The 11,813-nt window shown below is 43.1% G+C and overlaps 1 protein-coding gene across 1 annotated transcript in view; it reads left to right on the forward strand.

Annotated features, from left to right (window-relative positions):
• The window catches only part of PDIA4 (protein disulfide isomerase family A member 4), a 339,636-nt gene extending 328,061 nt beyond the window's left edge, over nucleotides 1-11,575 (forward strand). The window contains exon 16 of the mRNA XM_063925192.1: nucleotides 10,872-11,575. Coding sequence (XP_063781262.1) covers nucleotides 10,872-11,284 — 413 coding nt within the window. The 3' untranslated portion in view covers nucleotides 11,285-11,575. The remainder of the gene's footprint in view (nucleotides 1-10,871) is intronic.
• The last annotated feature ends 238 nt before the right edge of the window (nucleotides 11,576-11,813 follow it).

Genomic DNA, 11,813 nt, shown 5'->3' on the forward strand with positions numbered 1-11,813 from the left:
TTCCTCGTAGAAGCTAATTAAGTTAGTCTGACATGACCTATTTTTTTTTACAAAGCCATGCTGGTTCTTACACATTATGTTTGAGCATTCCAGATACTCCTGAATGCTATCCCTTTAATATGCCTTCCAATATTTCTCTTGCGTCCTAGAGGATGCTGAAGTCCACATTAATACCATGGGGTATAGACGGCTCCACCAGGAGCCATTGGCACTTTAAGAGTTTGAGAGTGTGGGCTGGCTCCTCCCTCTATGCCCCTCCTACCAGACTCCGTTTAGAAAATGTGCCCGGAGGAGCCGGTCACAGCTAGGGGAGCTCTCCAGAGTTTCTCTAGAAAAGTTTTATTTAGAGTTTTATTTTACAGGGAGGCTGCTGGCAACAGCCTCCCTGCTTTGTGGGACTAAGGAGGGGGAGTAGTGTCTGCCCTGCGGGGTCAAAGCCACTTACTCCGCTGACAGGACACTGAGCTCCTGAGGAATCAGATCACTCCCTGCCGCAGGGGATCGCTCGCCCCAGCAGCATGCCGCCTCCCCCTTACAGAGCTGAAGAATCGGTGGCGAGTAAGACACCGACCCCCCTCCCCCCTCCCAGCAAGCGGGGGGTCGATGTGAAGATGGCGGCAGCAGGGTAGGAGCACAGAAAGCTCAGCGGTACATGGTGTGGCACTGTGAGGGGCGCCCTGAGCCAGCGCTACACCCTACACTGGTCCTAAAGCCTGTCTGTGTCCTCGGATATCAGCCAGGACTCGGGCCAGTATAATTAGTGGAAGAGCGGGAAGACTGCACCATTTTGGGGGCGGAGCTTCTCCTCAGAGCGGACCCAGCTGCTTTTAGTGCCTTTTTCCTGCCTGCACAGCGCTGATCAGGATAAACAGGTCCCTCCACAGCAACTCCAGCTATCTGTAAACTGTACCAGGGGGTTGCAGAAGGGGGGGGGGGCTGCAAGACGACACTGTATCCTATTAAGGTGCACAGTCAGCACGGACAAGGGGTCTCCCTTTGGTTAGAAGCGCTGTGTGGGTTGGCTCCAATCTCTTTGTCTCTCTTGCCATTCTTGGGGGGGGGGGGGGGGGGGACGACTCTGTCTGCCCTCCCGTGTGTGTGGAGTATTTGGTGGTCTCCTTTAGCTATGTCCAGGAACACTGTGTGATATGCTGCGGAAGATATGTCCTCCCAGGATGATCCCATTCCATGTAATCAGGATAGCACTGGTTTAGCAAGGGCACCTGAGTAGTTTTCCTCTATCAAAACTTGTATTTCTCAGGTTTCAGACAGGGTTGCAAGTAATGAATCTGCAACCCAGGTATTACAGAACTCTATGGCAGTATGGCCAGATTCTGGTACCTCAGAACGCTCCGCTATATATCCCCACAAACGTGCGCTTGTTCATGTCATGCAAGATGACACGGATACCGATTCTGACACCACAGACTGTAATGGGGATGTGTTGCGGGGGTCTGCCTCTCTTGCAAAGGGGGTGCAATTGATGATAGAGGCTATCAGGGATGTGTTGAATATTAATGATACCACACCTGAGCAGGCTGAGGAGGCTTTTTTTCACTGAAAATAAGAAAGCCTCTCTAACTTTCCCTGCGTCAAAGGAATTAAATGCTATATTTGAGAGAGCATGTGAAAACCCTGAGAGAAAATTCCAGATCCCTAAAAGGGTCCAGGTGGCGTTCCCTTTCCCTGAGGAGGATAGAACAAAATGGTAAAACCCGCCAATTGTTGACTCATCTGTGTCCAGACTCTCAAAAAAAGGTGGTTTTACCTGTTCCAGGATCTACCGCCTTAAAGGAGCCGGCTGATCGTAAAATTGATAATACACTTAAATCAATGTACACCGCTTCGGGGGCCATATTACGTCCCACTATTGCTAGTGCATGGATTGCAACAGCTATAGTAAAGTGGTCAGGCACCTTACTTGAGGATTTGGATACGATGGATAAGGGTGATGTTGAATTGTTTTTGCGTAACATTCACGATTCAGCAGGTTTTATGGTAGAATCCATGAAAGACCTGGGTTTCATGGCTGCGGGAATCTCTTCCATGTCTGTTTTCAGCTCGTCGGGGACTGTGGCTGCGCTAGTCGTTGGCCGACGCGGAATACAGGAAAAGTGTGGAGTCCCTACCCTACACAGGTCAGGCTCTCTTTGGTGAAGCTTTGGATGCGTGGATATCCATGGCTACAGCGGGTAAGTCTCCGTTTCTTCCCTCAGCTGCACCTGCTCCGAAGAAATCCTTCTCTTCATCAGCATCACAGTCCTTTCGGGCTAACAAGCCTAGAAAGGCCAAACCGTCCAATACCTACTTTAGGGGAGGTCGAGTTAAATCCAAGAAGCCTGCTGCTGCAGTTTCCCAGGAACAAAAGCCTGTTTCAGGTACGCCAAAGTCCTTCGCATGACGGTGGACCGCGCGGCCTTGAGGTGGGGCCAGTGAGAGTGAGACTCGGACAGTTCAGTCACGTCTGGGTATCGTCCGGACTGGATCCCTGGGTGATAGATACTGTGTCCCAGGGATACAGGCTGGAGTTTCAGAATCTCCCTCCTCACCGATTTTTCAAATCAGGCTTGCCAGTTCTACTGGCAGACAGAACTGTCCCACAAGAGGCTGTCCAAAAGGTGGTGGAGGCACAGGTCATTGTGCCAGTTCCTCCTCATTTGCAAACCACAGGTTACTTTTCGAACCTTTTCGTGGTACCGAAACCGGATGATTTGGTCATGCCCATTCTGAACCTAAAATCACTGAACCCCTTTCTAAAGGAGTTCAAGTTCAAAATGGAGTCTCTCCGGGCGGTGATATCAGGTTTGGAAGAGGGGGAATTCTGGGTTTCCCTGGATATCAAGGACATGTACCGCCACATTCCTATTTGGCTGCCGCATCAGGCTTATCTCCGTTTTGCATTACTGGACTGTCATTTCCACTTCCAGGCCCTGCCATTCGGCCTCTCAACAGCACCGAGGGTGTTCGCCAAGGTGATGGCAGAGATGATGATTCTACTCTGCAAACAAGGGGTGAACATCATTCCATATCTGGACAATCTGCTGATAAAGGCATCGTCCAAGGAGAAGCTGTTGCAGTCCATTGCTCCCACAACCCACCTACTCAGACTCCACGGTTGGATTCTGAACCTTCCAAAATCACATTTGGAACCAACCCAGAGGTTGTCTTTTCTGGGGATGATCCTCGTCACAGAAGTGCAGAGGGTGTTTCTTCCGCAGGAAAAGGCATTGGTAATACAAACAATGGTCCGGGATGTCCTGAAGCCAGCCCGAGTGTCTGTTCATCAATGCATTCGCCTTTTAGGGAAGATGGTGGCCTCTTACGAGGCTCTCCAGTATGGGAGGTTCCATGCTCGGGGCTTCCAACTGGATCTCCTGGACAAGTGGTCAGGATCTCATCTCCACGTGCACCAGAGAATTCGTCTATCGTCAAAGGCCAGAATTTCACTCCTCTGGTGGCTCCAATTGCCTCACCTTCTGGAGGGCCGCAGGTTCGGTATTCTGGACTGGGTCCTTCTAACCACGGGTACGGGGCTGGGGTGCAGTCAATCAAGGGGAAACCTTCCAAGGAAGGTGGTTAAGCCTGGAGGCCGGCCTGCCGATCAACCTCCTGGAACTAAGAGCCGTCTACATCTGTCTTCTTCAGGCGGTCCATCTTCTAAGAAATCGGGCCATTCAAGTACAGTCGGACAATGTAAGGATGATGGCTTACATAAACCGTCAGGGCGGAACGAAGAGCAGAGCTGCAATGTCAGAGGTGACGAGAATCATTCTCTGGGCAGAAAGACACGTGTTGGCGCTCTCAGCAATCTTCATTCCTGGAGTGGACAACTGGGAAGCTGACTTCCTCAGCAGACACCATCTCCATCCAGGGGAGTGGGATCTCCATCCGGAGGTGTTCAAGGAAATAACAGACCTTTGGGGGTTACCCCAAAAATATATGATGGCCTCTCGTCTCAACAAGAAGAAGCTTCGACGCTATTGTTCCAGGTCGAGGGACCCACAAGCAGTGGCAGTGGACGCCCTGGTGTCTCCGTGGGTGTTCCAGTCTGTGTACGTGTTTCCACCACTTCCACTCATTCCAAGAGTTCTAAAGCTCGTAAGGAGAACAAGAGTTCAAGCAATCCTCATTGCTCCAAACTGGCCAAGGCGGGCTTGGTACGCGGACCTTCTGAATCTCTTGCAGGAAGAGCCGAGGCCTCTTCCTCGTCGGGAGGACCTGCTGCTGCAGTGGCTGTTCGCCTATCAAGACTTACGTTTGACAGCATGGAAGTTGAGCGCCTGATACGGAAGGGCATTCCGAAGACGGTCATTCCTACCCTGATACAGGCTAGGAAAGGGGTAACGTCGAAGTATTACCATCGTATTTAGAAGAAATGTCTCTTGGTGTGAGTCCAAGAAGTTTCCTACGGTGGAGTTTCAACTGGGACGTTTTCTCCTCTTCCTGCAAGCAGGTGTGGATATGGGCCTGAGGTTGGGATCTGTGAAGGTCCAGATTTTGGCCCGTCCATTTTCTTCCAGAAACAATTGGCTACCCTACCTGAGGTTCAGACCTTTTTGAAGGGAGTTCTGCACATTGAAACTCCCTTTGTACTGCCTACGGCGCCTTGGGACCTTAATGTGGTGGTGTAGTTCTTCCAGTCGGACTGGTTTGAGCCTCTACAGGAGGTTGAGGTCAAATTTCTTACATGGAAGGCTGTCACGTTGTTGGCCTTAGCTTCTGCTAGACGTGTGTCAGAATTGGGGTCTTTGTCCTGTAAAAGCCCTTACTTGATGATCCACGAAGATGGGGCTGAACCTTAGACACTTCGGTAGTTTCTTCCAAAGGTTGTGTCGGCATTTCATATCAACCAACTTATTGTGGTGCCAGTGGCTACTGACTCCTTAATTTCGTCAAAGTCCATGGATGTTGTGAGGGCTTTGAAAATCTATATGAAGAGGACTGCTCGTCACAGGAAATCGGACTCTTTGTTTGTCCTGTATGATCCCAAGAAAATTAGTGTCCTGCTTCAAAGCAGACTATATCACGCTGGTTCACTATCCAGCATATATAAGCATATTCTACGGCAGGATTGCAGTGTCCAAAATCTGTTAAGGCCCACTCTACTCGTAAGGTGGGGTCTTCCTGGGCGGCTGCCCGGGGTGTCTCGGCGTTACAACTTTGCCGAGTGGCAACTTGGTCTGGGTCGAACACGTTTGCTAAGTTCTACAAGTTCGATACTTTGGCCTCTGATGATCTGAAGTTCAGTCAATCAGTTTTGCAGGAGCCTCCGCGCTCTCCCTCCCGTTCTGGGAGCTTTGGTACATCCCCATGGTACTAATGTGACCCCAGCATCTTCTAGGACGTAAGAGAAAATAGGATTTTGGTTACCTACCGGTAAATCTTTTTCTCGTAGTCCGTAGAGGATGCTGGGCGCCTGCCCAGCGCTTAGTTTTCCTGCAACCGTTATCTGGTTCAGTACAACTTTGTTTATTCATGTATGGCATTGTTACTTGGTAAGTAATGTTTCAGCAGTTGCTGAGTTTTTCAAGCTAGTTAGCTTGAGGTGCCTTGTATGTTTGAGCTGGTATGAATCTCGCCACTATCTGTGTTAATTCCTTCTCTCGAAGATGTCCGTCTCCACGGGCACAGTTTCTAGACCGAGTCTGGTAGGAGGGGCATAGAGGGAGGAGCCAGCCCACACTCTCAGACTCTTAGTGCCAATGGCTCCTGGTGGACCTGTCTATACCCCATGGTACTGATGTGGACACCAGCATCCTCTACGGACTACGAGAAAAGGATTTACCGGTAGGCAACCAAAATCCTATTTTTATTTTTTATTTTTTTTTCCTACTACATAAATCCGTTTTACCGGTCTATAATTTCCAGGATTAGATTTCATTCCCTTTTTAAATAGTGGTAAAACATCTGTAATATGCTAGTCCCTGGGAACTATGGCAGTTGCTATTGAAGCATTAAAGATTAAGTATAATGGCCTATCTAACGCTGAGCTTAGCTCCATAAGAACCCTTGGGTGCAGTCCATCTGGTCCGGGAGATTTATTAATCTTAATATTTTGTAATCGCTTTTTGATTTCTGCTTCACTTAAACACGTTAAATAATCTTGGTAATCATACTTTGCACCAACTTGTTCAATTTCCTCCATATTTACTTCTCTGGTGAAAACTAACGAGAAGGTTGTGTTCAATATCTCTGCTTTTTAATTGTCACTAGTTAAAAATACTACTGTAGGTCATTTTTAAGTGGTCCTATGGTGTTGTGTTTTTTTTTTTTTCATTTATTTTTTATCCTTTTACCATTGATATACAGGAAAAAAAAATTGGGTTAGTTTTACTTTCGTTTACAATTAGTTTTTCATTTCCAATTTTAGCTGCTCTAATTTACATTTTGCCCAATTTATTACATTCTTTGTAGCAGCGGAAGCTCGCCTTACTCCCAACAGATTTAAAAGCTTTAAATGCTCGCCTTTTTCTGTCCATTAATAACCTAACCTTGTTATTTAGCCTCATCGGTTTAAAATTGCTCCTCTTGCTTTTGCTGGCCAAGGGAATGTACTCTTGAATGATCTTGTGCAGCAATATTTTAAAGGTATCCCACATTTCTGCAGTGTTCTTAGTGTTAAAGATTTGGTCCCAATTTATACCTTTTTATAGATTGCCTGAGCATAATAAAATTTGCTTTCCTAACATTAAAGGTTTTAGTCTAACCCACATAACGCTGTTTAAGGTAACACAGTTCGAATGTGACCATATTATGATCGCTATTTGCCAACGGCTCCCTTACTTTAATGTTAGATATTGCCTCCACATTATTTGTTAGTATCTGGTCCAGTGTATTGTTATTCCTAGTAGGTTCCTTAATCATTTGGGACAGCGTTTTATTTTAGTATGTTTAAAAACCTATTACCACTAGCTGTACTACATGACTCCAATGACCAATTTATGTTAGGATAATTAAAGTCCTCAAACACCAACATATCACCATTTGCTGCTGCCTTTACAATTTGCTAGTGGAGTTGCGATTCCGCAGCTACACTAATATCTTGCGGTTTATAGCATGCCCCTATTAGTAGTTTCCCCCCAAGTTGTGTTTTTTTCCACCCATAATGACTAAGGGGGTCATTCCGAGTTGATTGCTCGTAGCAACTTTTTGCTGCTCGTGCGATCAACTAGACGCCACCTATGGTGGAGTGTATTTTAGCATAGCAGGGCTGCGATCGCTTGTGCAGCCCTGCTTTGCTAAAGTTTTATGCAGAACAAGACTAGCCCTGCAGCTACTTACCCTGTGCGATCCAGCGATGAAGGTCCCGGAATTGACATCAGACAACTGCCCTCCAAACGCCTGGACACGCCTACATTCGGATCTCCACGCCCGGAACACCGTGAGTATCCGCCTCAGAACGCCTACCCGCTGTCAAATCGCGCTAGCGATCACTTTCTTCTGGTCGTTGCCCGGCGACAGCTGTATTTGGGCAACCACGAGCGTGCGCATTGCGGGTGCCACGCATGCGCAGTTCTGACCCGTTCGCACCACAGTGATGAACCGCAGCGTGCGAACGGGTCAGAATGACACCCTAAATGTGATCTTTACTACCCTCGCAATCAATTTCCCTTTGGTATGTTTTGAGGATGGAGTTTAACATAGAGACAAACTCATCCTCCCTTTCTGTTTTCCCTATCTTTTCTGAAAAGTGTGTATCCCTCCAAATTTACTGCCCAATCATGGGACTCATCCCATCATGTTTCTGTGATACCTATGATATCATATCGCTCACTCATTGCCAATAGTTCCAATTCTCCCATTTTGCCAGATAGGCTTCTTGCATCTATTATTAGATACTTTAGATTATTATCTCTTAACCCTGTTATATAAATTTTTTGCCCTGAAGGACACTACATATTTGTGGTTGGATTACCAGGATCTACACTTTGTTTAATTTCTTTTTTTAAACCCTTTTTTCGCCTCCCCCTTCTCCACCCTCATCGATCTTACTACGCCCCCTTTGCTATTCTCACTGAGTGTACTATTTAATCTTACTGTTCCCTCCCCCCAGACACCTATTTTATTTTAAAATCTCCTCCAGCCTTCTAACCATCCTACCTCCCAGTATTGTGTAGCTTGGGGTGTACTCTGCGCTCCCTATAATGTATACTTGTGTATTTAAGTATCCGAGCAGCCCAGGTTAGAGTAGGAAACTCTTTTCAGTTGTCTCCTTGTTTTGCAATCTCTAGGGGGAGGGACCAACCTTTGGCGCTACTGGTTACTACTCAGAAATGGTGGTTTTATTAAAGAGTAAATAGAATGCAGTTTTGTGCAAACAAATTTTTGTTAAATTATTAAGAAATTAAAAAATTTTAAAAAATGAATTATTAAAGTCTTGAATGGTGGTTGGTAACAAGAAAAATACAGTGAAATTCTGTTATCAATTTGAGGTATGTATAATTATACACAATGTATATATGGGTGTAGTAAATATTAATAAAGAAGGCAATGGGATATGTCTAAATAGGAACTTGTTTAATATGCTAATAATTCGTTAAAAAGACAATATCATTTTATACCTTTTTTCCTGAGCGCGTTCTTTGCATTATTATCACTAACATACAGTGACAGTAAAATGAAATAAAATAAAATAAATTTGCAATAAAACAAATAACACTTTATATATGATTATAAAAAGTAATGGAGACCGGTCTCCTACTCTTTGAGAAAATAGTGACTTGCCAGAACTCTTGCATAACAAGTTTACCTGTATGGTGCAGCAGACACTTTGGGGCACAGTATAAGTAATGGATGATGATGCATGATGGCAAATGTTTGTGGGTCATTGTGCATGACCCACATCTGAAGCCCTCTCAGCTCAGACTTTAAGGAAAAATTATCTTTTGCTGGTATTTCTAGGATTTGTGCTGCTTGTGGTTGCAATCATTTTATTTATTTATTTTCATATAGGACAATCTGACAGCTTCCACCTAACTACTTTCTCTCCTTTATAATGACATGAAATTGTATGACTTTCATGGTGTGAGTCATCCCTCATATTTCATCTAAATCCATATAGGCCTTTCAAACTTTACTGGACAAGTAAGGCAGCCATTTAGCAAATTTGGTGCCCTTTCAATTCTAAACCTTACACCTTGTCCATCTAAGTAATTTTCTGCAGAAAGTGCCACACCTTTTCCTGATGTGTTGTAAATGCAACCATCTAGTAGTCTCCTCCTGGGCCTTAGTCTTTTCATATTTACTCTGGTTGACCAGGTGGGAAGTGTAATCTGGCTACTCTACACACACCACCGTGATACCAGTTGTGCCACTAACACTGGTTACAACATATCACCTGGTTATCGTTAGGATGTTAAACAATCTTTATACACACATCCCATTTTCCTGGCAATCCTGAACATTAAGCTATCACAGATCATCTCTCAATTAGCTTGGACAGCTTGTTCAGATGCGTCCTCATACATCTTTGCTGCAGTCACCCCAAACAGGCCCTCTTGGCATTCCAGGTTACGTGAGAATATTCAAGCGTTGGGTGCACCCCTTTTTTTTTTTTTTTATTGCCGAAAAATTAATCTTAGTCGAAACGCAAAGCAAATAAGATGCACAAGCAGACTGACGATTAAAATGATATGTGGCATTCTATGTGCGACTACAGCTGTATCTGCATATGAAATGCTACAGTACATTAGTGTTTTTCCTGGAAAATACTGTGATTTAGCATTTTGTATGCAGATACAGCTGCAGGTTTAAAGCATTACACTTTGTAGAGCGCCATATTTTCCACAATTGGCAGATTTTGGAACTCCATCCTCCCTCCTCCCCAACATACTTTTATTAGTGAAGCACTGTAATGCATATCTATATGTAACAAATTTATATATTCGTTATGGAATGCAATTATTCCAAAATACGTAAAAATCCGATAACCAAAATACTTCTGGTCCCAAGCATTTTGGATAAGGGATACTCAACCTGTATATTAAAAAAATCTGTTTAGTGCAGCATATGTGTTATAGTTCCTGAAACCCAATATTGATTTAGATGGAATTTCAGAAATTCAAATTTGATGGGGGAAAAAAGTACATTAAAAAAATAAAAATTGGGGGGATTTGCATAGATGAGGATCCTTAAGCCACTGTAAATCTCATGACACTATCATTGTGGAAGTTCTTGTTTTACAGTCAGATCATAGTTCTGACTAAACACAACTATACAGCATTCAGTTCTATATGCTATGCATCTACCCTAGGCCCTTTGAAGTCATTTTATACATTTTGAGTATTTCATTTTTAAATGTTGAGGAACTGTCAAGATCATGTGGTATATGCAATAAAAATGTTTAGGTTGCACCATGAAATGCAATTACTATACAAAGTATGTATAAATAATACTATATTGATAAAATATGTAGATTACAATATTTACATTAGAATATTCTAACGTTATTGTATTTATATTCTATCAGAAAAGCAGGGTAGCTACAGTACAAGTAATAAATGTCTAGTGTTATTGCTGGCAATTTCAGATTAGTGAATTTACATATCATAATGTGCATTCTATGTTTTGACACTAGCTTATTTATGTATATAATGTGCTGTGGAGGTATATTGATTCTGTATAAATTAACATTGGAATTGTTGTATCCACTCTCTAAAAAAAAATACTGATCCATTAATTTTTATACAGTAGGATTCTTCTTCTGGGTAAGATTAAAGTATAAATGTAAACATTGCATTTTCTCTTCATTGGTGTTTGTTTTTTAGTGCATTTTCCCTTAGTAGTTTTATTTTAGTTTGTGTGTTCATTGCTTTAGTCAGTTGCCATCCTATTAACTGAAGTAATGTATTTTTTATTTTTTTTCTGCTCAGGAAAACTCACTCCAGTGTTGAAATCACAACCCATACCCAAGAACAATAAAGGCCCTGTGAAAATAGTGGTTGGCAAAACATTTGAAGACATTGTAATGGATGTAAAATCAGATGTACTCATAGAGTTTTATGCCCCTTGGTGTGGCCACTGCAAATCACTTGAACCAATTTACAATGACGTGGGTAAAAAGTACAAATCGACGCAAAATATTGTTATAGCCAAAATGGATGCTACTGCCAACGACATACCCAGTGACAAATACAAAGCAGAGGGATTTCCTACAATATATTTTGCACCAAAGCACAATAAACACAATCCAATTAAATTTGAAGGTAGTGACCGAGATTTAGAGGGCTTGTCAAAGTTTATTGATGAACATATTACAAAGTCAAAGAGAAAAGAAGAACTTTGAGGTTTTGTGTGTGTGATTAATATTTAATTTTGCATTTTGTTTTCCATCATATGTATCAATACTATATGTAATTGCTGTAAATGTGTCTCGTATCAATCACCCTGCTATGAGTATTTTGCCAACACTTGAAATCGAGTTTAGTAAACAAGTCATTATATTTGGTTTAGCGCTGTAAAACTAAACTTCACCTGTTTTATATTTTTATTTTCTTCCTTTGCATTGTGGCTCATTAAAAATCGCAGTAAATTTTTTTTTTTTCCATTTTAAACTTGCAATCTATTTTTTTTTTTTTTATAATTACTTTGTAATGTTTGCTATTTTGCAGAAAAATAACAAATAAAACAAATGATACTGTGATTTGTGTATGTTAAGTTTTATCACCTAACTAATAAAATGTGCTGGTTTGTTAAAGTCCTTGGGCTATAGTTAGTGCAGGTTTCTCTAACGTCCTAAGTGGATGCTGGGGACTCCGTCAGGACCATGGGGTTTAGCGGCTCCGCAGGAGACAGGGCACAATAATAAAAGCTTT

Source organism: Pseudophryne corroboree, chromosome 5, assembly GCF_028390025.1.
Source record: "Pseudophryne corroboree isolate aPseCor3 chromosome 5, aPseCor3.hap2, whole genome shotgun sequence".
NCBI classification, from domain to species: Eukaryota; Metazoa; Chordata; class Amphibia; order Anura; family Myobatrachidae; genus Pseudophryne; species Pseudophryne corroboree.